Source organism: Monodon monoceros, unplaced genomic scaffold (genome assembly GCF_005190385.1).
Source record: "Monodon monoceros isolate NGI ecotype Baffin Bay Population unplaced genomic scaffold, NGI_Narwhal_1 Super_Scaffold_19, whole genome shotgun sequence".
NCBI classification, from domain to species: Eukaryota; Metazoa; Chordata; class Mammalia; order Artiodactyla; family Monodontidae; genus Monodon; species Monodon monoceros.
Genome location: NW_021703775.1, coordinates 10,135,672 through 10,155,545, shown reverse-complemented (window position 1 = coordinate 10,155,545; position 19,874 = coordinate 10,135,672). Strand labels below are relative to the sequence as shown.

General features: G+C 50.8%; 1 protein-coding gene across 1 annotated transcript in view; it reads right to left on the bottom strand.

Moving 5' to 3' along the window:
• The window catches only part of ACOXL (acyl-CoA oxidase like), a 353,725-nt gene that overhangs the window by 55,035 nt on the left and 278,816 nt on the right, over window positions 1–19,874 (bottom strand). Inside the window, 2 exon segments of the mRNA XM_029232291.1 lie at window positions 10,524–10,549; window positions 10,552–10,593. Coding sequence (XP_029088124.1) covers window positions 10,524–10,549; window positions 10,552–10,593 — 68 coding nt within the window.

Sequence of the window (19,874 nt, the reverse complement as noted above, 5' to 3'; positions counted from 1 at the left end):
TATTCAAATTGTCTATTTCATATTGAGTATGGTGATTTGTGTTTTTGAGGAATTGGTCCATTTCATCTAAGTTGTCCAATTCATGTATGTAGAATTTTCTCAGTAATCCTTTATTATCATTTTGATGTCTGCAGCGTGTTTATCGATATCATCTATTTAATTCCTGATGTTAGTGATTTGTGTCTTTTCTTTGTTAGACTTTTAAAGGGTTATCAACTTTGTTGATTTTTTTCAAAGATCCAACTCTTTGCCTCATTATTTTTCTCTATTTTCTTCCTGTTTTCAATTTCATTGATTCTTGCTCTCATCTTTATTATTTCTTTCCTTCTGCTGTCTTTGGGTTTATCTTGCTCTCAATGTTTTAGGTTCTTGAGGTGGTAGCTGAGGTTATTGACTTGAGACTTTTCTTCTATTTCATGTAAGCTATAAGTTCCCCTCTCAGCACTGTTTTAGCTGTGTTCCACAAATTGGATTATATTTTCATTTTCATCCAGTTCAATCCTGCTGTTGACTCCATCTACTGAGATTTTTATTTCAGTTATTGTATTTTTCAGTTCTTTTTTTTTTTTTTGCGGTACGCAGGCCTCTCACTGTTGTGGCCTCTCCTGTTGTGGAGCACAGGCTCCAGACGCGCAGGCTCAGCGGCCGTGGCTCACGGGCCCAGCCGCTCCGCGGCATGTGGGATCTTCCCGGACCGGGGCACGAACCCGTGTCCCCTGCATTGGCAGGCGGACTCTCAACCACTGCGCCACCAGGGAAGCCCGTATTTTTCAGTTCTGATATTTCTATCTGGTTGCTTGCATTTACTATTTCTTTGCTGAGACTATTTATTTGATGAGCCTTTCTATTCTTTTGTTTCAAGCACATTTGTAGTCACTCATGAAAACATTTTTATGATGTCTGTTTCAAGAACACATCAAGTTGTCTCATCCCCATTCTGTCCTTTTCACAGTCCTAGAAGAGATAGAGATGGAAAGATTTTCCCGAAGGCAAAAACATTCCATCAGGAGACTCCGAGAAGAAGCAGCAATCAAGTGACTGGTGCCTTCATGCTGGCCATTTTCCTGACATTTATTCCAAAACTAAGTTTCTCCCTCCTTCCTCCCTTTCTCCTCCCCCTCTTTACCTCTTGAGAGCTGACTGTGTGCCAGGCATCTTGCTGGGTCCTAGGAGAGGAAGGGGGTAGAGCTAACTCATTTTTTTTCTTTTTTCCTCTCTCAAAGTTGATAACCATGGTGTGTGTGCGTGTGTGCGTGTGTGTGTGTGTGTGTGTGTGTGTGTTTCAGTAGAGTTTTGAATATAAAATTAACCCAAAAGAGATCAGCTAAAATTCAGTAAGGGCAAGAGGAAGAGTTGGGCAGGTCCAGGGAGCAGAAATCATCAAGTCTCATAACATTTCCAGTTTTCAATCAGGGCACAAAGGTGCTTGGCTGCAGTCAGGGGCTGCTGCCTGGGTGTGAGTGCTGAGCTTTGCCTCCTTTCTCAGCCCCATTCAGCATGAGCCCCCATATAACTCTAGTGCTAATGTCCCCTTCACTGTGTTCTGGAAAAGCCACTTGGTAATTCTGTTAATGTCTAGTAGCCCAGACTCATAGCACTGAAACGCCCTGATGGAATTTCTCCATATTCTGGGTAAGTCACTCAAGAGAATTCTCCTGGGCACTTCAGCATCTTGACCTCTTTATTTAAATGGCAAAACGACAAGTTTGGGGCCTGGCCCTGTTTTCTCCTCCCACTAACTCTAGTTCCCTAGGGTCAAATTTTGCTCTTATTTTCCTACAGATGGCTTTCACCAAATTCTTCCAATTTTTTAATTCGTCTCCAGCGGTTTCCTCGCTTACTTTCGGCCCTGTCTTCTAGAACAGCCTGAAATGAAATCTGCCCCTTGAGCTGTGCACAGAAGACATGGAGGGGAGAGTGTTCAGGCAAGAACCTCTTGCACATGTCCCAGGACAGGCTTGCAGGACCAAGAATCCTCGGAGGGTGATGATCTCCACACTTGGGGAAGCGTGCTGCCATGCTGAACATGGGATTTCTGCTCTCCAGCTGGTTCTCCACTTAGATGTCGATTTAGATGCTTGATAAAGAAGTGTCAAGGGCAGAGCAGGTGTCATGTTTCACCTACTGCTCCATTCGTCCGTGCGATCACATGCTCCTCTTGGGTAATCAGGAACGTGTAGAGTTTGCACATGATGGCGCTCGGCCTGGAAAGCCATTGGTCCATTTCCCCTGTGAGGAGAGCCTTGTGGAGGAGGTGGGCAAAGTACAGAATGTCAGACAGCAAAGCATGCCCTCTTGCTGCAGGACAGGAAATCCTTCTGCCCTTCTCCTAATCCCCTACCCCTTGCCTCACTCTCTATCTCTGGCCCCTGGTCTGGAGACTGTGCTCACAGAACAATTCCAGGGCAACTGTTAGCTGAGGATGGCTTCTGCTGCATTCCCTCTCAGAGATACCCGACACTGACATTAATCTCTGGAAGTTAGGGTAGCCTTCCAAGCCAATGCTGGAATTTCAAGATAGCTATAGCACACTGGGGAAACGTGCATGGCCAACAAGAATGGAAGCTTCTGGAGACCTCTCCCCTGAAACGTGCATGGCCAACAAGAATGGAAGCTTCTGGAGACCTCTCCCCTAAAGAGGCAGCTGTCTAGGTCCCCTACTGTGGCAGCCAGCTCGCAAGACATGCATCAGTGCACCCGAAACACTCTATAATTGGAAAACTCAGAACACAACTTCTCACACGGACCCCACCAGTAAGCACGGCGGAACCCACGCAGTTGGTTAAATTTAATTTCCTGCAGAAACTTAGCACAAATGCCAGCTCCTCTGGCAAGTCTTTTCTAAACCCATGCTGAGTTGGGCACCCCAGCTGAGTGCTTTGTTAACTCCCCCAATTTCCTCCATCTCAGCATGTAACCCACTCCAACGTGCTTGCTTGTTGGGGTCTCATCTATTAGTCAGGGAATTGAGGGTGAGGGTCTTATTGATATTAGCACCTCCAGTGATTGGCACATAATAGCCACTCACAGATGTTTCTGAAGAGGGGTTGTGGTAGGTATGTGAAGACAGTCAACAAAATAACCCTTCTGTTGACCTATCAGGGAGCCTGAAATTCCAACCATTGGATATTTATTTCTTTGAGTTAAAAAGTTACTCCTATGCACCAAAGATTCCTTTCCAAAATTAAAGTTTCATCAGGAGAGATAACTGTCATTGAGATTTGGGTTGGGGGTGGTTTGAGATGAGCCCTGCAGAGCCTTGGCATGAGCTTGAACTTGTGGGGAGAGAACCAGGAATGAAGGGAAGCAGGCATTCCAGGGCCTCAATGGCACAGAAGTACAGGAATGAGGGAAAACCATTTATGGCTGTAACACTACGTCTGAAATTTGATTTCTTTGTCACTTGTAGCTCTTTTCCCTTATTAAATATATATATTCTAAAAAACGCGAAATATAGTCTTCAAACGAACCAGGTACTAGATAAACATCACCTGGTCCATAACGGGTCCTCAGTGAATATTGTAGAACAGCTGCCTTGGAACACTGTCAGCCACGTGCTCGCTTCTTTCTGTGTGGCTCTGGCTCACGAGGAGCAGAGAAGGTAGCGGGAAAAGAACAGGGGAAAAGCATGGGGTTTCACCACCGCAGACCCCGCTACCCTTAATGATCTGGGCTCCGGGAATGCGGAGCAGGGACTGACACTATTCGTGGTGGGCTGGGTTTGGAAATGCAGTCATGCCCCAGGTAGGAACCCTTTGCTTCTGTGTGGGAAGCCTGAGCCCATGACTGGCTGCAGACGCCTGAGCAGGTGCACACACAGGATGCTTGCTCCTGCTTCCTGCCCTGGGGCCCAGGACACTCTCAAAGGCAAGGGGCCATGATGGGGTCCTCGGGTAGGAAAAGGGCCACCGACAGAAAGGAGGACATCGCAGCTTTCCCTGCGCTCAGTGGGAGGTGCTTGCAATTAACTTTTGGCTGCTGGGCTTGGTGCTTAAACCAGCTGCTACCTACACATGTTGAGAAAAGAAAGAAAGAGCAGTTAGAATGCAGGAAAAAGGGAAAAACCCCATCTCGCCCACTTGACAGGCTCCAACTGCCTCTGCCAGCCGCTTGTGAGGTGGGGACAGTCCCCTGCAGACGCCCTGCCCCTATGCTGGGGTTGCCGTGGTGAGCGCCGCGTCGGGGCTGGGGGAGCAGAGGCCTTCTCTAAAGCACAAAGACAGACAAAGGCCCTGCAAGGATGCGTGGGCCATTCCCCAAACGGAATGCTGCTCCCTGGGCCGAGTCACACGGAGAGAGTGAGGCGGGTGAGGCAAACTGGGGGAGAAGCCAAGCAGAAAGAACCTTTGTGACAATGACAACTTAAGGAACACTAGATAAGCAGCTTGCTGGGGTGTTTCTAAACCTTCGAGGGGAGGTGAATCACTGCAGCGGTCATGTGGAAAATCCCCTTTCTCCTCAAGGCTCTGCCGGGGTCCCATGTTAAGGTAAAGTCATCATTTTCTTGTGAAAACCCTCCTCCCTAACAGACCAGGATTCCACCAGGCTAGGAGAAAAGGCTCATTTCTGGGAAGAAGTTGTATTTTGTAAACCTGGGGGACTGAAGGGTTGGGCCATGTCACTCGCTCAGGGACTTTGAGTTTCAGGAAAGACTCATGTGTCTGATTTCCTAGAACATCATTAGACAGAGAAAAAGCTCCATCTAGCCAGACCACAGTGGTGAGGGGATGTGTGGGAGGGAGGCCTGGCATCCTTCCCTCCATATCTGCCCAGTTTCCCCTGTGCATTTGGGGGCAGTGTGAACACTTGGCGGTTGGTAAGAAATGCTAAGGAAGCTTCCAGCAGCACTCCAGCCTCCGGTCAGTGGAGCCCTCCTGGGGAATCGCCTCTGTAGGTTTTCTTGACCTGGGCCCCAGCACCCTGCAACTGTGCCATCCACTCCGATGGGCCCCTGCGCGTGCCAGCTGGACAGACAGCAGGTATTCAAAGTGCCCTGCTTGTGTCCTCAGACCGAGGTATCATCCACTTCGCCCCAGACAGTCTGCCCTTCTGCCAATCAAATGGAGAATGGCCATCACTGCTGCTGCTGGTGTGACAGCCCTGCCGAAGGTCTGCGATCTGGGGAGGACAGATTCAAATGGTTCTATTTATCCTTGAGCAGGCAGCTTGGCTCTTGTTACCATTTTCTATAGCCGACGTGGTGTGATATCGGATCTCACCTACAGAAAAGCCGACCTTGAACTTTACATGGTGCCTCCAGCCAGAGCACTTAGGTAGAGTGGCCAAGCAAGGACTGCGCTGGGGGCTGCAGTGTGGGGAACATTCCAGGCACTCGCTCAGCATCCCTGGAGTGGAAAAGCCTTGCTCTGAGCCAACCCTCCAGTTATGGCAGGTCAGCAGAAGCTCCTTCAACTAGCTCTTGTGCCCTGGCCTGGGGGGAGCAGCACGGATCAGGAATGGCCACTTTCCCCAGAACATCCTACTTGCTTTTCCAAGGAAGGCAGGGAGACCCAGCAGGTGACGACCTCAGGATGTTTTTGTCCCATTGAGGGTCCTTGCTGGGCTGCTGTCTCACACCCAAACTGGAAAGACTGCTGCCAGTTGTGTAAGAAAGTCCCCAGAGAACAGACTGAGGAACTGTGATCATTTCTATTTGATTTAGAAAATGATGGTCCGAATGCAGATTGGCACCAAGGGGCCTGTCTTATGACTAATTTCCATCACTGAAAGGAGGGCCCAATTTTTAAGAGGAGACAATCCTGGGAGGCAGGCAGGGAACAGCCGGACCGAATACTGAGAGCAAAGCTTGAGAGGCAAGGTAGAGCCATTTGACTGAGGAAGGGATTTTGGCCTTGACTCAAAACTAGGCTAACCAGATGGCCGGGTTTGCCTGGGACGGTCATGGTTTATGCCTGTCACCCAAGCTTAATTTTTAATGGTGCCCCCTTTCACTCTCAAAAAACCAAGAAGTCCAGGTTTCTGGACTTCTGTCATCTCCCTATTTCAAAGGATAGAGAGACTTAGGGCTGGAAACTTATCCAGGGAGGGACACGTAGGACATGGGGCTCTGAGAAGGTTCATTTGGCTGAGCCCGAAGGAGAGAGACAAGCAGTTGGAAGACCAGGCTGATTCATTCTCAAGCATGTTTAGAATCGCAGGCTTGTTGGCAATGTCCAGGCACAGATTCACAGAGTGTAGGTGCTGGATGGGTCTCCGGAGTAATCTAATTCTCTTCCTCTTTTGCCAGAAGAGGACACTGGGCTAAAAGAGGTCAAAGTGACCTGCCCAAGGTCACACGCTGGATCCTGGCAGAGTGGAGATCAGACTTGCCCCCAGTGGACCAAGCCCAGGTGCTCTGTTCTGGAACAGAGGAAAGGGGTGACTCTGAAAGATGCTGCCAGGGGCACAGATGCACTGGCTCTAGAGTGGCAGTCCCAGGACAGAGTCATGGACTGTCCCATGGTTCTGAGGCTGAGGAGGGAGGACAGAGACCGTAGACAGGTGGGGTTCAGACCTGCTGAGTGAGCTGGGATGTGGAGCTGGAGCTTAGGTGAGATCCAGAGCCACAGTGGAGTGGAGGGCAGACCAGAGGCATAAGCGGGCTCTCCAGGGTAGTGACAGCAAGGACCGAAGAGATTAATTGGCAAAAGCAGCTCTCCAGGGTAGTGACAGCAAGGACCGAAGAGATTAATTGGCAAAAGCAGAACTAAGAACGAGGGAAGGAATAGGTAAGTATGGGGATGGAAAGTGAATGGGGTCATAAGTCATTTATGGAATCTAAATCTTTTCTGTGGTTCAAATCATAGTGAAATCTCCCTGAGAGGCAAACCTAATGACAGCTGTCCTACCTCTTGGCATCTTTTCCCAGCCCCTTAGCAGGGCCACAGTGGTGGGAAAATCCTAAGTCATCAACAGCCTCGACCTCTGCTTGGTATTTGGGGAAACTGAGTCACAGAGAAGCCAGCTCCCTCCTGCCTTACGGTAGTCTCAGCAAATAGGGTGTGATTCCCAGCAAGCCACGAGCGTGATTCCACACGCCAGCCACAGCAGTGCACCTGAGGCTTCGTCAGTCTTACCTCTGGCCGAGGTGGTGGATTTTCTGTGAATCTGATCATCTGGGAGGAGTCCAGGAAGAAGCCCAGCCTGAGGGTCCAGAGGCTTTGTGGTCACAGTTCTACTGCCCGACAACTAGCAGTGCCGTGGCAGAGGGCCATATCTCCTCCCTGTCCTACTCTTCCTGGTTGTCACATGAAGGATCTGGCCTCTGCCATCTCCAAAACCTCACACTCTGGCTTTGTTTCTCCAGGGGTGTCAGACGTTGGCTCGACTGCTGTGTGTTCATCTTTTGCATCTTCCCTGCAGTGTGTGTCTAGAGCACCCTCACAGGTCATGAAATTATCTGTCCTTAAGTCTCAATTATCTGGGACAGTATAGGGATGCAATGGTATGCATGCAAAATATTGTTTTTTAAAACGTCATATTCAACACAAATCTGCATTTTTTTTTTTTTGTGCCTGCAACAACTGTTCACTCAACAAGGTGGAGTTAAATATTTAAGTTGGCTGCAGAGAATCTAGGAAGTGCATAGCTCACTCGAGTAAACATAAACTTGACCACAGACTGATTGTAGTCAGAACGATCTACTGTCACCCTGAGCAGGTTCTTCCACAGAACAATCTACAAAAATCCTGCCTACCACTGTCACGCCCACATGATGCTCTCTGATATGTGACATTAAAAAACCTCAATCTCCGAGAAAAAATCATAAAATAGTTTCAGTATATATGAACTGAGCACACGTTTTTGTTGAGTGAAACTTCTTTGATGATGCCAGTTCAAGTATCTGCAGACATTGAGAAAACACCACAGATATCACCCTCGGTTGCAATAGTCACACAGTCTGCAGAGACCAACAGGGAAGATGTAAAATACTGAATGTCACTGGACATCATTCCAGGACACCCTGGGCTATCTGAACCCTCTCCCACTCCCAACTGTTAGTTTCTTCTTCTTCTTCTTTTTTATTTTAATTTATTTTTGGGTGCATTGGGTCTTCATTGCTGCACGCGGGCTTTCTCTAGTTGCGGTGAGCGGGGGCTACTCTGTTGCAGTGCATGCGCTTCTCATTAGAGTGCCTTCTCTTGTTGCAGAGCATGGGCTCTAGGTGTGCGGGTTTCAGTAGTTGTGGCATGTGGACTCAGTAGTTGTGGCTCGCGGGCTGTAGAGTGCAGGCTCAGTAGTTGTGGCGCACGGACTTAGTTGCTCCGCAGCATGTGGGATCTTCCCGGCCCAGGGCTCAAACCCATGTCCCCTGCATTGGCAGGCAGATTCTTAACCACTGTGCCACCAGGGAAGCCTCTTCTTTTTTTAAATTAATATTTATTGGAGTATAGTTGAATTATAATGTTGTATTAGTTTCAGGTGTACAACAAAGTGAATCAGTTATACCTATACACATATCCAGTCTTTTTAAGACTCTTTTCCCATATAGGTCATTACAGAGTATTCAACTGTTAGTTTCTAACCAAATGTTCCCAAGAAGCCAGCCTGGGGCAATGTGTGCATGGCAGGCGGGTGAGAAAGGAAGAGAAGGAAGAGGCTTTGGGTGGCATCTCTTTCTACCCTCTCCCTATGGATGCGAAGAGAGTGGCCGTGGTATCTGCAGTTGTGGAGGCCATAGGGACAGCTAGGAGCGGGCCTGGAGGTCTGCTCTCCTGGCACCAGGCTCTGTGCTCTGCCCTCTCTACCCCAGGCTGCCTCTGAGATGCCCAGGTAATCTCCATGCAGGGCTCACCAGCAGGACCGAGCAACACATAGGAGTTGGTTCAGCCCACAGAGGCACGGAGAAGGGAACACGGTGGCGAGATGAACAGGAGGAGAGAAGCAAGAAGGAGGAGACGGCAGGAGAAAACGCTGGACAGAATAGGAAGAAAGGGCCAAAGGCACTGTGTCCTCATCACCTTGACTAGCGACTGGAGTAAAGAGGTGAGTGTCTGGGGGCCAAGAGCTACTCCAAGATCACAGTGCCACTGCCTGTACCTGGAAGGGAAGGTCCTGGGGGAATGGCCCTCAGGGTGGGGAACTGAGAGCTTAGGGTGGACAACCTCAAAGTACCAAGTAAAGTTTCTGTGCCTGAATGGGTGCCATTCAAAGTCAGTGTATTGGAAGACCCGGGACCCTGGTGGACCACGTTTCCCGGGCAAACCCAATGTTTGGTATCAGCACTTCTGTATTATAAAATCAACATCACTGAAAGCTTTAAAAAAAGACAGACTGAAAATATCACGTCTTAGGCAAATGAGTTGAAAATCCCTTCTAGTGACGCCCTATATTTTCCACCCATTTCTAAAGTCAGAGAACACGTGGTATGGTATTTAGGTGAAGAAATGCAATTCCTGGCACACGCGGTTTCCTGACAGTACAGAACTGAAATGACGTCACGGAAATGCAGATGCCTCTAGGTCAGTCTGAGGACAGTTTCTAGGTGAAAACATGAGTCTCATCCATTGGTGGAAAAGCGTGTCTCTACTTTTATGATCTGCTGGTACCTACTGCTTTCTGCCTTCAAAGACTAAGTTTTAATTAAATGCAGGCAGGCTGCTGGACAGGCTTTTCCACACTTTTGGCTCACCTAGATGTACAACTGCAATGTAGGTTAGCCCGCACCTGTGCTCCTTCGTCATTTGGAAGGAAAGAAAACGATGGTCACCAAGAATAAAAGAAGTCTGTCTCCCACTCAAGGGCGAGGAAGCTATGACATAAGATGCCCCTTCCAGTGGCTCATACGAACAGACTCATTTGTGAGGCTCTCCCCACGGCGACGAAAGATGTGGCAGACACAGAACGTATGGGATCCTTTGTCTTAATTAAAAAGTATGGTGAGAGTCATAGAATTTGGCCAAGTCTCATAAATCTGCTCAGAGAATCAAGGCTCTGTCAGATAAGCTTAAATAGAACCAACTGAGCCCTTTGGAGAATTGAACAGATTCCCCGCTAGTGGTTGACACCCACTTTCCTGTCACTTTGCTGCACTCCGAGGACGGCGGCTGTGCTCATTAACCAGCAGCCCTCCTACCCACCGATGGCAAGTTTATCCCCAAGGAGCACAAAATTCAGGGATGATAAATTTACTCTGGCTCGTAAAAGTGAACCCCTCCTCAGGGCAATAAAAATGCTGTGAGCCTTTAAGGCAATCAGAGCTTTGTGTGATAACGTACCTTTTTTTTTTTTTATCTGAAGTTAATATTTATTTATTTTACATCTTTATTGGAGTATAATTGCTTCACAATGGTGTGTTAGTTTATGCTTTATAACAAAGTGAATCAGTTATACATATACATATGTTCCCATATCTCCTCCCTCTTGCGTCTCCCTCCCTCCCACCCTCCCTATCCCACCCCTCCAGGCGGTCACAAAGCACCGAGCTGATCTCCCTGACAAAGCGAGAGAGAGGCATGGACATATATACACTACCAAACGTAAGGTAGATAGCTAGTGGGAAGCAGCCGCATAGCACAACGTACCTTTTTTAACAAAGCCTGGTCCTCTTTTCAGGACAGCTCCTCCCGGGCAGGGAGAACTGCTCTAAAGTAACTGGAAAGGAAGAAAGAGAAAGTGAATGGCATCCCTTTGGACCCTTTGGACCCTGTTTGGAGGAGGACATCGTGGTGATAACAGATAGAGGTGGCGTGCTACAGTCTTTCCTTGGTGATAAGTTCAAGGTGGACAGAGCCCGCCCCGGGGAGGTGGGAGCAGGGCCAGCACAGTCACTTCACCCTTGTCAGCCGGGATGATTACATCAGAGTAAACGGCCGTGACCATCAGCAAAGCTCCATCCTAAAATGGTACAAACGAGCTTATTTACAGTCACATATAGTCAGAAATATAGTCCCAGATGTATTACAGAAAACAAATTTATGGTTACCGGGGGTGGGGGGGGGCAGGGGGAGGGGGAGGGATACATTGGGAGATTGGGATGGACATATACACACTGCTGTATATAAAATAGATAACTAATAAGAACCTACGGTATAGCACAGGGAACTCTTCTCAATACTCTGTAATGACCTATATGGGAAGAGAATCTAAAAAAGAGTGGATATATGTATATGTATAACTGATTCACTTTGCTGTACACCTGAAACTAGCACAACATTGTAAATCATCTATACTCCAATAAAAAAATTAATTAATAAAATTTTAAAAATAAAAAATACACCGCCGGGAGGTCCTGGGTTCAGCCACCATACAGCCTGTCCCCCATGACCACACTGCCTGTTCATTTCCTGTGACCACCGTCTAGAGGACTCCACCTGCCTTTGTAAATGTGGCGGTGCTACATTTTCTCTCTCAAGTCTCCATCGTGATTCCCACGGTGTTAAGTCTTCTCTGGGTATGAATGATGAGGGCCCAGTGTCGACTCAAGCAAACCCAACAAGTCCCCCAAATATTTCAAGTCGCATTTCCCCTACCATCTTTCTCCAACAGGACGGTGGAGAGAAACCAAGAAGGTCTGCAAAGAGATTAATGATCCATTTTTATTGGCCATGAAAGCTCTAGTAATATTAACTGAGACAATTTACACAAATTATACTCCCCTTCTCTATGCTGGTGGCCCACCTCTCACTCAAGGCCCATTAGCGTGAGCACCCTTTTCAGTGTAAATAAGAGCAAAGCCACAACTGCGTCCCATGCATGCTGCTTTGACTGTATTGTTTCATTCTCGAAAATGCTCCCATGATTCCCTGCCACCCTCAGATTTAAATCCACTTCTTTCGACAGCATTGAGTCTTTAACTGAGTGACCCCGTGTGGATGAGCCTCTTATCTCCAGACTCAAAGCTGCGTTCACTCTTTACCTGTCGTCACCCTTCACAGCCGTCTGCTGGGCGGTCTCACCTCCCGCCTTTGAGTGCAGCTTAGCTGAACCACCCATCCAACGACTCAAAGCCACTGGCCGTCCCCTGGGCCCAGCCCATCTTCCACAATGGAATACTACTCAGCCATAAAAAGAATGAAATAATGCCATTTGCAGCAACATGCATGGACCTGGAGATTATCATACTAAGTGAAGTAAGTCAGACACAGAAAGAGAAATATCATAGGATATCGCCTATATGCAGAATCTTAAAAAAAATGATACAAATGAACTTATTTACAAAACAGAAGTAGACTCACAGACTTAAGACAATGAACTGATGGTTACCGGGGGAAAGGTGGTGGGGGAAGGATAGATTGGGAGTTTGGGATTGATATGTACCCACTGCTATATTTAAAATAAATAACCAACAAGGAGCTACTGTAAAAAATAAAAAATAACCTCCCCCCACTGCCAAAAAAAGAGTCCGCACTCGGTGTTCTTTAGATAATCTTTTAGAAGGTGGCTATTTTATTTGGTAGAGGTTTCTGCTGTGATGTGGCATCTTCCCCAGCACAGGCCGTGGACATCTAGACACTTTCTCCCGGCCTCCTCGGAGGGCTGCTAGATTCTCACCCTCCCCTCTCCCCGCCCTGGGGTGGCCCCGCATCCATGCGTCCAGCTGCCTGTGTGCTGGACTCCACTGTGACACCTGTACTTGTTCACGAGACATGGCACCCAGGAGAGCAGCTGCTCCCTGAAATTCTGTACTGATACATCTAAGCCAAACCAGTTGAGCTCCACGCCTAGGCATCCCTTTCGTGAATTTTCCCATTTCAGTGGGAGGGACTGTCATCCACCAGACTCCAGGCCCAAATCTTTGATTTTCCCTCCTGTCGCCATGCCTGCGGACTCTCCTTGCCCCTCAAAGGCACCCCTTCCCCATGGCACAGCTGCCGCTCTGATGCCTGCAGAACACTTCTAACTTGCTCCCCAACGCTGAGGCCCAGCCCTCCTCTCCTGCCACCGTAGGAAGCCTGGCACTGCCCTCTGGCTTCTCGTCTCCTCCACCATCTTAGCCCCTCTGCCCTGGACAAGACATCCTCTCCAACGGTTCCTCACCATCTTCAAACCACGGCTGGGTCCTCGGCCCACGTGACCCTCTCCCTCTCTCCTCCCAATCTGCTCAGAGAACACCTTCTGTCAGGCCCAGTGGATGGAGGGGTCAGCTGCACAGGCTTGGAGTCAGATGGACCTGACTTTACATCCTCAACGGTGCTGCCGCCACCAGCCTCCTCGGACAACAGATGAGTCACACACTGACTGAGCCTCAATTTCCTCACCAGCCACATGTGGAGACGGTGCCGGCCTCCTGGCGTCAGTGTGAGGACTAATGCAGAGGCTGGATGTCAGTGCCCAGTGCCGGGGGGCGCGGCACCCAATTCTCTGCACCTCTAAGGAGTTTTGTCTAATTTTTCGCCATCACACTGATTTATTCCCGTTTGATGCATTGGTGTGACATGTTACACGCTGGGTTCTTCTTTTTGAGTCTTGCTTTGGTTTTTAGGTGCACTTGCTGCCTTATCTCAGGAGGGAAGCTCCGGGCTCCAGAAGACAGCCTGGGTCTCAGAACTGCTTGTTCTATGCCCGTCCTGCCCAACAGGCCTCAAGTCATGACCCAGTTTTTGGAACCGGACTGGAGTGCACTTGCGGGAACACAGGACCCCATGGGTGGAGCTTCCCCTTAACCGGCCCGCTGCGTTTCATGAATCGATCACCTCTCACTCCTTTGACACAAACGATAAAAGCCAACCTTGACAACTGCAGGTCAAACAAGCAGGGCTCACCAATTCCTTGGTTGCTTCCCCTCGCCTCAGAGCCAGGGTGACAGATGCTCTCGTGCCCAAAGCAGGTTTCTCCCCCACCTCCCCCTGCTCTGATTTCTACCGAGTCCTGAAAGAGGAAGGAAGGGCAGAAATGTGGCTCGCAGCTCTTGGGGCCCAGGTCTGGGGCCCACTGACAACCCCAGGGGAGCAGTATCACACGGGTGACACTTCACTCTCCTCTCCCTCCTCCTGCCTCAACTTTTAAATAGGAAAATAACCCTCAAAATGAAAGCAGTTGTGGTATGTACTTTCCTCTCCGTTTGTTGCTGATTCAAGGAGCTGCCTGCCTAATGAGAAAAGAAAGGATGCTGCAGCCAGACCAGCGCCCACAGAACACGGGTCGCACTGGGGCGCGCTCTTCCTTAAGAGACTCGGGAGGGAATCATCTTCTTGATTCCACATTTCAAATGTTGTAACTGCTCTTAAGTGTCCCAGTGCCATTTATTTCCGTAGGGGCTGCAGAGGCTCCCACCTGTCTGAGTACAGTCAAGCCCTCCTTGGTTCAGCCTGTCCACCCTGTGTGACAAAAAGATCAGCCTGACCATAGAGGAAGAACAATAGATTTTTAGGTAACATACTCGTTAGCTTTGAGGTTGTTAGCTTTGAGGTTGGGGAGGGAGGTGAGAGGGATGCATAGAAAAAATGACCTGATTGAAGTAAAAAACAAAACAAAAAAAAGTGGTAGTTTGGGAGAAAAAAAATTATAGGCCAGCATGAAATACATATGCCTCCCCTTCGATGAGCTGGTGGATAAATTATGTACAACAGCCAAACCCCTGCAGCCGTTTCTGAAAGGCAGACGGGATTTTGCAACACGAGGGATACCCTAAAACTCAAAGAAATGCTCGTGCCTAGGATGCTATCATGATGGCGTGTTGATACAAATAATGGGGGAAAGTAAGATGAACCAAATGCACAATGCCATTGTCCTTTTTGAAATATGGCTGGTGAGACTGGGCACAATCGTTAAGTTCGCAGGCACAGCTGGCCTGGACATATTACAGAACGGGTTGTATTTCTCAGGAATCCTGTCTCAGAATATTCTTTCAGCTTTTCTCTCAATCCCTATGACAGGGCTCTGGGAACCAGGGGTCCTGCCCCAGTTATCAAGCTTTAGAGAGCCCTGCTCTGGCATTCCTCTGTCCACAGCCTTCCCCACGGGGTAATGGGGGAGCGCCCGCCCGGAGCCCGCATCCCACTTCTCCAGCCCAAGTAGCTTGAGCTTCTCTCCTCCTGGTGTGTGCACCCTGGACCCATGGGGTGGCCAAGGGGAAGCTGTTGGGAGGGGTGTAGACAGACCTTGGGTGTCTAGGCTGGGGGATGTACACAGTGTGGAATGCAGCTGTGGATGGGAAAGAGGGAGGTGGGGAAAGGGGGATGCTTTTCCCCAGGCTGCAGAGTTCACAAAACTTCCAGGAGTCTGAGAATTCTAGATTCCCACTTGGCCTTCTGGATGAATAAAGCTGCGTGTGCCACGGCGGGAGGACAGAGTATCTTTTCTTCACTGCTTTGTAATCTTGTCTGGTACCCTCACTGTGGGTCCCACACACAGTGCAGGCTCGGGTTAGAGAATAAGGACCCGGTGAGAAAACACAGGCTCACCCAAGCCTCTTCAAAGCCAGGCCCCCCATCCATCCCTGGAAAGAGGAAACTCAGTCCCAGCTGAGTCTCCAAAATGGCAGGAAAGTGTGGCTCTCACGTACCTACAGTGAAGATGAGGAAGCCAGCCTCCATGTTGGGGCAGCAGAAATGGGGAGGCTGACACCTGCCCCTAAACAGAAGGTTCTACTGGAGGAGTGCGAGCTGAGCAGGTGCACACCGGGCACGCCAGGGTATGGCGCTGTGCCCAGGAGCAGGGTCCTCCCTTGCTGAGGCCTCCCTGGCCCCGGAGGTGGGCGTCCCACCTGGCTGGCTTAGGCCTGCCTCTCCCTGGGAGCCCCAAGGGCCAGGCTCCCCTGATGCCCATGCACAAGGTGGAAGACTGCCGTGGCTGTCCCTCAGCGGTCCCCTCTCACCTGCGAGTGACAGCCATGCTCACGACGCCCTTTGCCGAACTATCCGTCACTCCAGGCTTCTGAAGTCCCCCTCCCACCTCTTCTTCACAACATAACAGGGAAATGTTGAAAGAGAGAGAGAGGGCTGCGTCTTTGCAGAAAGAACTCCAGCTCTGTGTTCAGAATCAGCACAGAGCGGGAACAGGGGCTTTTAACTTCTTGGCAGCCAACAGGTGTGGAAGTTCCGGCCTCCTGCCCATTGAGATGGGCTGAAAGGGTGTGGAGCCGACCTTTGAGAGCCTCTGTGCCAGGAAGGGGTCCTGGCTCCCCTCTCCCTCCACACTCCCACCCTCCCACCTGCTCTGTCCTTGTTGCTGGCCCTGCGGCGCTTGCCTGTTCCTCCCTCAGCTCACGGGACCCGTTCCAGAGAGCAGGCAGGTCACGCGGGGCATATGCCACACTCCCCTCCTCTGTGACCACGAGCATGACAGGTGCTCCAAGGTGCCTCTTCCCCAGGCACACAGGCTCCAGTTCCCTGTAACTAAGCCTCAGTGCACTTTCTGCCTGAGTCCTGGGACCTCAGCACTTGCAAAGGATGGAGACGGGGCCCTCTGCTCCTCCAGTGCAACCCCACCTGCCAGCATCTCACTGCAGATCTGTCCTCTCACTTGCTGGCCACACTCACTGGTTTTGGGCTCCGCTCCCCACCCATCCCCACCCTGGGCCTCTGTCTCCAATGCAGCATGGCCCCTGGGCCAGGAAAATTCCCCTCAAGGGAGCCTGGGTCAGAGGGTCCCTCTCCAGCCCAGCCCCTCCACTGGCGTCCTACTGTCTACCCGGCAAAGGCCAAGCTCTGCAGTGCAGCAGTCAGCGCACCCAGCCCTCCCCAGCCCACTCTTCCAGGCTCGTCGTCTCAATACTCTTCCTGGCCTCTCCCCCAAAAGCCTCCCTTCTGGTGGAAGAGGGGCATTGGCATCCCCTGGACAAGCTTTTCGCTTTATCACCTTCATCTTTGCCCACACCGTAGCCTCCTCCTGGAATGCACTGCCACACTTCCAACTTTGGGATCCCATTCACACTTCAAGACCCAGCACCAAGGGACCCTCTGTGAAGCCACCTTGGAGTCCTGCGACATCTGCCAACTACTGGTGCCCCTCCCAGGCTCGGCAGCATCCACTTGCATGAGGGTGCGGTGTTCACATCTTATTCCTTCTCCTCCTCCTAGCCCAAAGTCTGCAAGTAGGAGGCACTGCCAACTTTGTAAGCAAATAAACTACACTTCTGTCCACCCCTTTGAAATCTGTAAGAACTCTGCCCACACAGGGGGAGAGCACGGACCAGCAGAGCCTGCACTGCTAGAGGCAGGTAAAAGGCCAGTTTGGCCAGGCCCTGGGATGGGAACAGTAACAGGGTCTCACTGACGTCTGGGAAGCCTGGACCTAGTCTGAGCTGTGGGAACGAGACGCAGGTAAACGGCGGCCAAGTTCTAGATGTGGGCAGTTCCTGTGAGGAGGGGGCAGCCGTGTGAGGGGCTGAGCCCTGCCTGCAGTGTCTGGACCTCGGGAGGGAGGCTGTATCCCTCTCCCCATGCCTGCAGCATCACACGCCCATTCGATCTTCCTTCCCTGGGTTCTTTCCCATGAAGCTGGTTGCAAAGGAGATCCATCTGTGGTCTTTGGCTCGGGTCAGGCTTGAAGTCACGAGAGGGAGCTCACTCATCACGGATTCTCTGGGAAGAGTCCTTTCAGCCCAGAGCAAGCATGGCCATTCACTTGGGAAGCCATGAGGGCCTAGCTCAGCTGGACTACTGTCTCTGGAACCCACAGTCTTCCCGTACGCGGGAAGCTGCCCGCCCTCAGGTGCATGGGGTGTACCCTCGCTTATTCGATGTGGTCCCTGTCTCACCTTGACCAAGGAATGCTTCCTGGGGTCTGGTCCAGACCAGGAGGCAGAGCGAGAGGCAGCCATCGGTGGTGGCCATATCACCCAATCTTCTCCCTGGCAGACAGCCTTCCCCGTGGGAGCGTCCCAACCACTGGCAGATCCCTCGCAACTGCCGGGAAGGACAAGTCTGACAGTGACGCTCAGCTGGAGGTCACACCCCTCCCTGCCACTGATCCACCAAGAGAGCAGGAGTTGATGGAGTTTGGAAAACCAAGAGCTGTGGACTCCAGGAGGGTCATGGACAGGACAGCCGTGAGCCATTGCCCAGGGCCTGGCACCCACTCCGATGTTCCACTTAGAGGGGTTCTCCTCTCAATTTAACATGATGCTTCTGCTCAGGACTGGGGTGTCTCTGTGGCTCCCAGGCCTCTCTGCCCTTCCCCTGTCTCAGCGTCTCACTTACATGCTCCAGGCCCCGTTCGTGCCCCAGGTCCAAGTGCAATCTCATCCTGTCCGGTCTCCCGGTGCGAGAGCCAACCCCTCCCTCGTCAGCCTCTGCGTTCCCTCCTACCTCACCCTTCATGTCCGATCACTCTCAAGGTCCCGTAGATTCCTTCCCTGTAACATCTCCGGAACCCCACCCTCGGCCCCAGTCCTGCCGCCATCGCTTCTGAGTTCGTTTCCCCCCAGCCTCCTCCTGGACAGCCTCGCCCAGCCTCCCTGGTCACAGTTCCCCTCCACACCACAGATAGAGGCCTCTCCCTAATGCCCCAAGCAGGCCATGCCTCCCCCTGCTCTGAATCTCTCCCAGACCCCCACTGACTGTGGAGGTGGACAGTGAAAGCTCCCACGCGTGGCCCACACGGACCCTGTGGGACCCCGACTCCCACCCTCTACGTTTGCCCTGCATCCTGGACGCACCACACCACAAGCGCTTTCCCAAGTCACCCGTGCATTTCATGCCTCCCATTTTGCCCTTCCTTCTGCTTGTGATGTGCTTGCCACCTACATAACAAAGGTAAATCTTGCCCATCTATCAAAAATCAAGGTCTTGGGGCTTCCCTTGTGGTGCAGTGGTTAAGAATCCACCTGCCAATGCAGGGGACATGGGTTCGAGCCCTGATCGGGAAGATCCCACATGCCGCGGAGCAACTAAGCCCGTGCGCCACAACTACTGAGCCCAAGTGCTACAACTACTGAAGCCCGCGCACCTAGAGCCCATGCTTTGCAACAGGAGAAGTCACCGCAATGAGAAGCCTGAGCACCGCAACCAATAGTAGCCCACGCTCGCCACAAGTAGAGAAAGCCCACATGCAGCAACGAAGACCCAGTGCAGCCAAAAGTAAATAAAATTTTTTTTTAGTATATCTAAAAATATCAAGGCCTCAAACACTGATCGCCTCACCTAGGACTTTGTGGGGAGCCACATGAACCCCACACGCTGGACGACGTCTCTCCCATGTTCTCCCAGTGCACCAGGTCTGGGGTAACTCTCATCCCAGCTCCTTGAGAACAGGGGCCTTTCTTACTGGATATTCTATCCCCAGCACTTAACACACCTCCTGGCACACAGCAGGCCTTCAGCAGAACTTGTTGGCTGAGGATGGGTGGATAAAGGCGTGAACAAACAGTGTTCTCCAACAGGGTTGTTTCTGAAGGACAGCTGAGTAGACGCTGGACTCGGCTGGGGCCGGCCAGATTTGTTCTTCATGGGGAATCAGAGTTTGAGAGACAGAGCAAGTCTCAACTTCCCCAGGACATCCTGCCATTTTGGTCCCAGAGTCCAAGGCACTGCCTTAATCCCATTCCTTAGGACCAACACGGTTTGCATGTTCCTCGCAAGAGGGAAGACCAGAGCAAACCGAGGTCAACTGCCCGCAGCTGCAGCTGGTCCCGTGCGGCTGCGGCTGGACGCAACTCTGGTGCTTAGGATGGAATCTGAGTGCCTCCTTAGTCTGTCGTTGCGAAAGCCTTCGTAACAATGATCAGAGAAACTCAACCGTGTGTCCATGGCCCGGAACGGGTTTGCATACAGTTTACTCTGTCTTAAACTTCTCAGGACTTAAGGACTATAACATATGCACAGGGCAAGGGATTGCATCAAGAAACTGTATTACATATTTAAAAATAGCTATTTTGAACATTTGAAAAAGCCATTTTCTCTGCCATGTTATGTCTTCTTGGCTAACTTACGCTTGGTTTCTGCACTTTTATCCTCCAGATCTCAGGAAGAAGAGGTTTGATGCCATCTGGA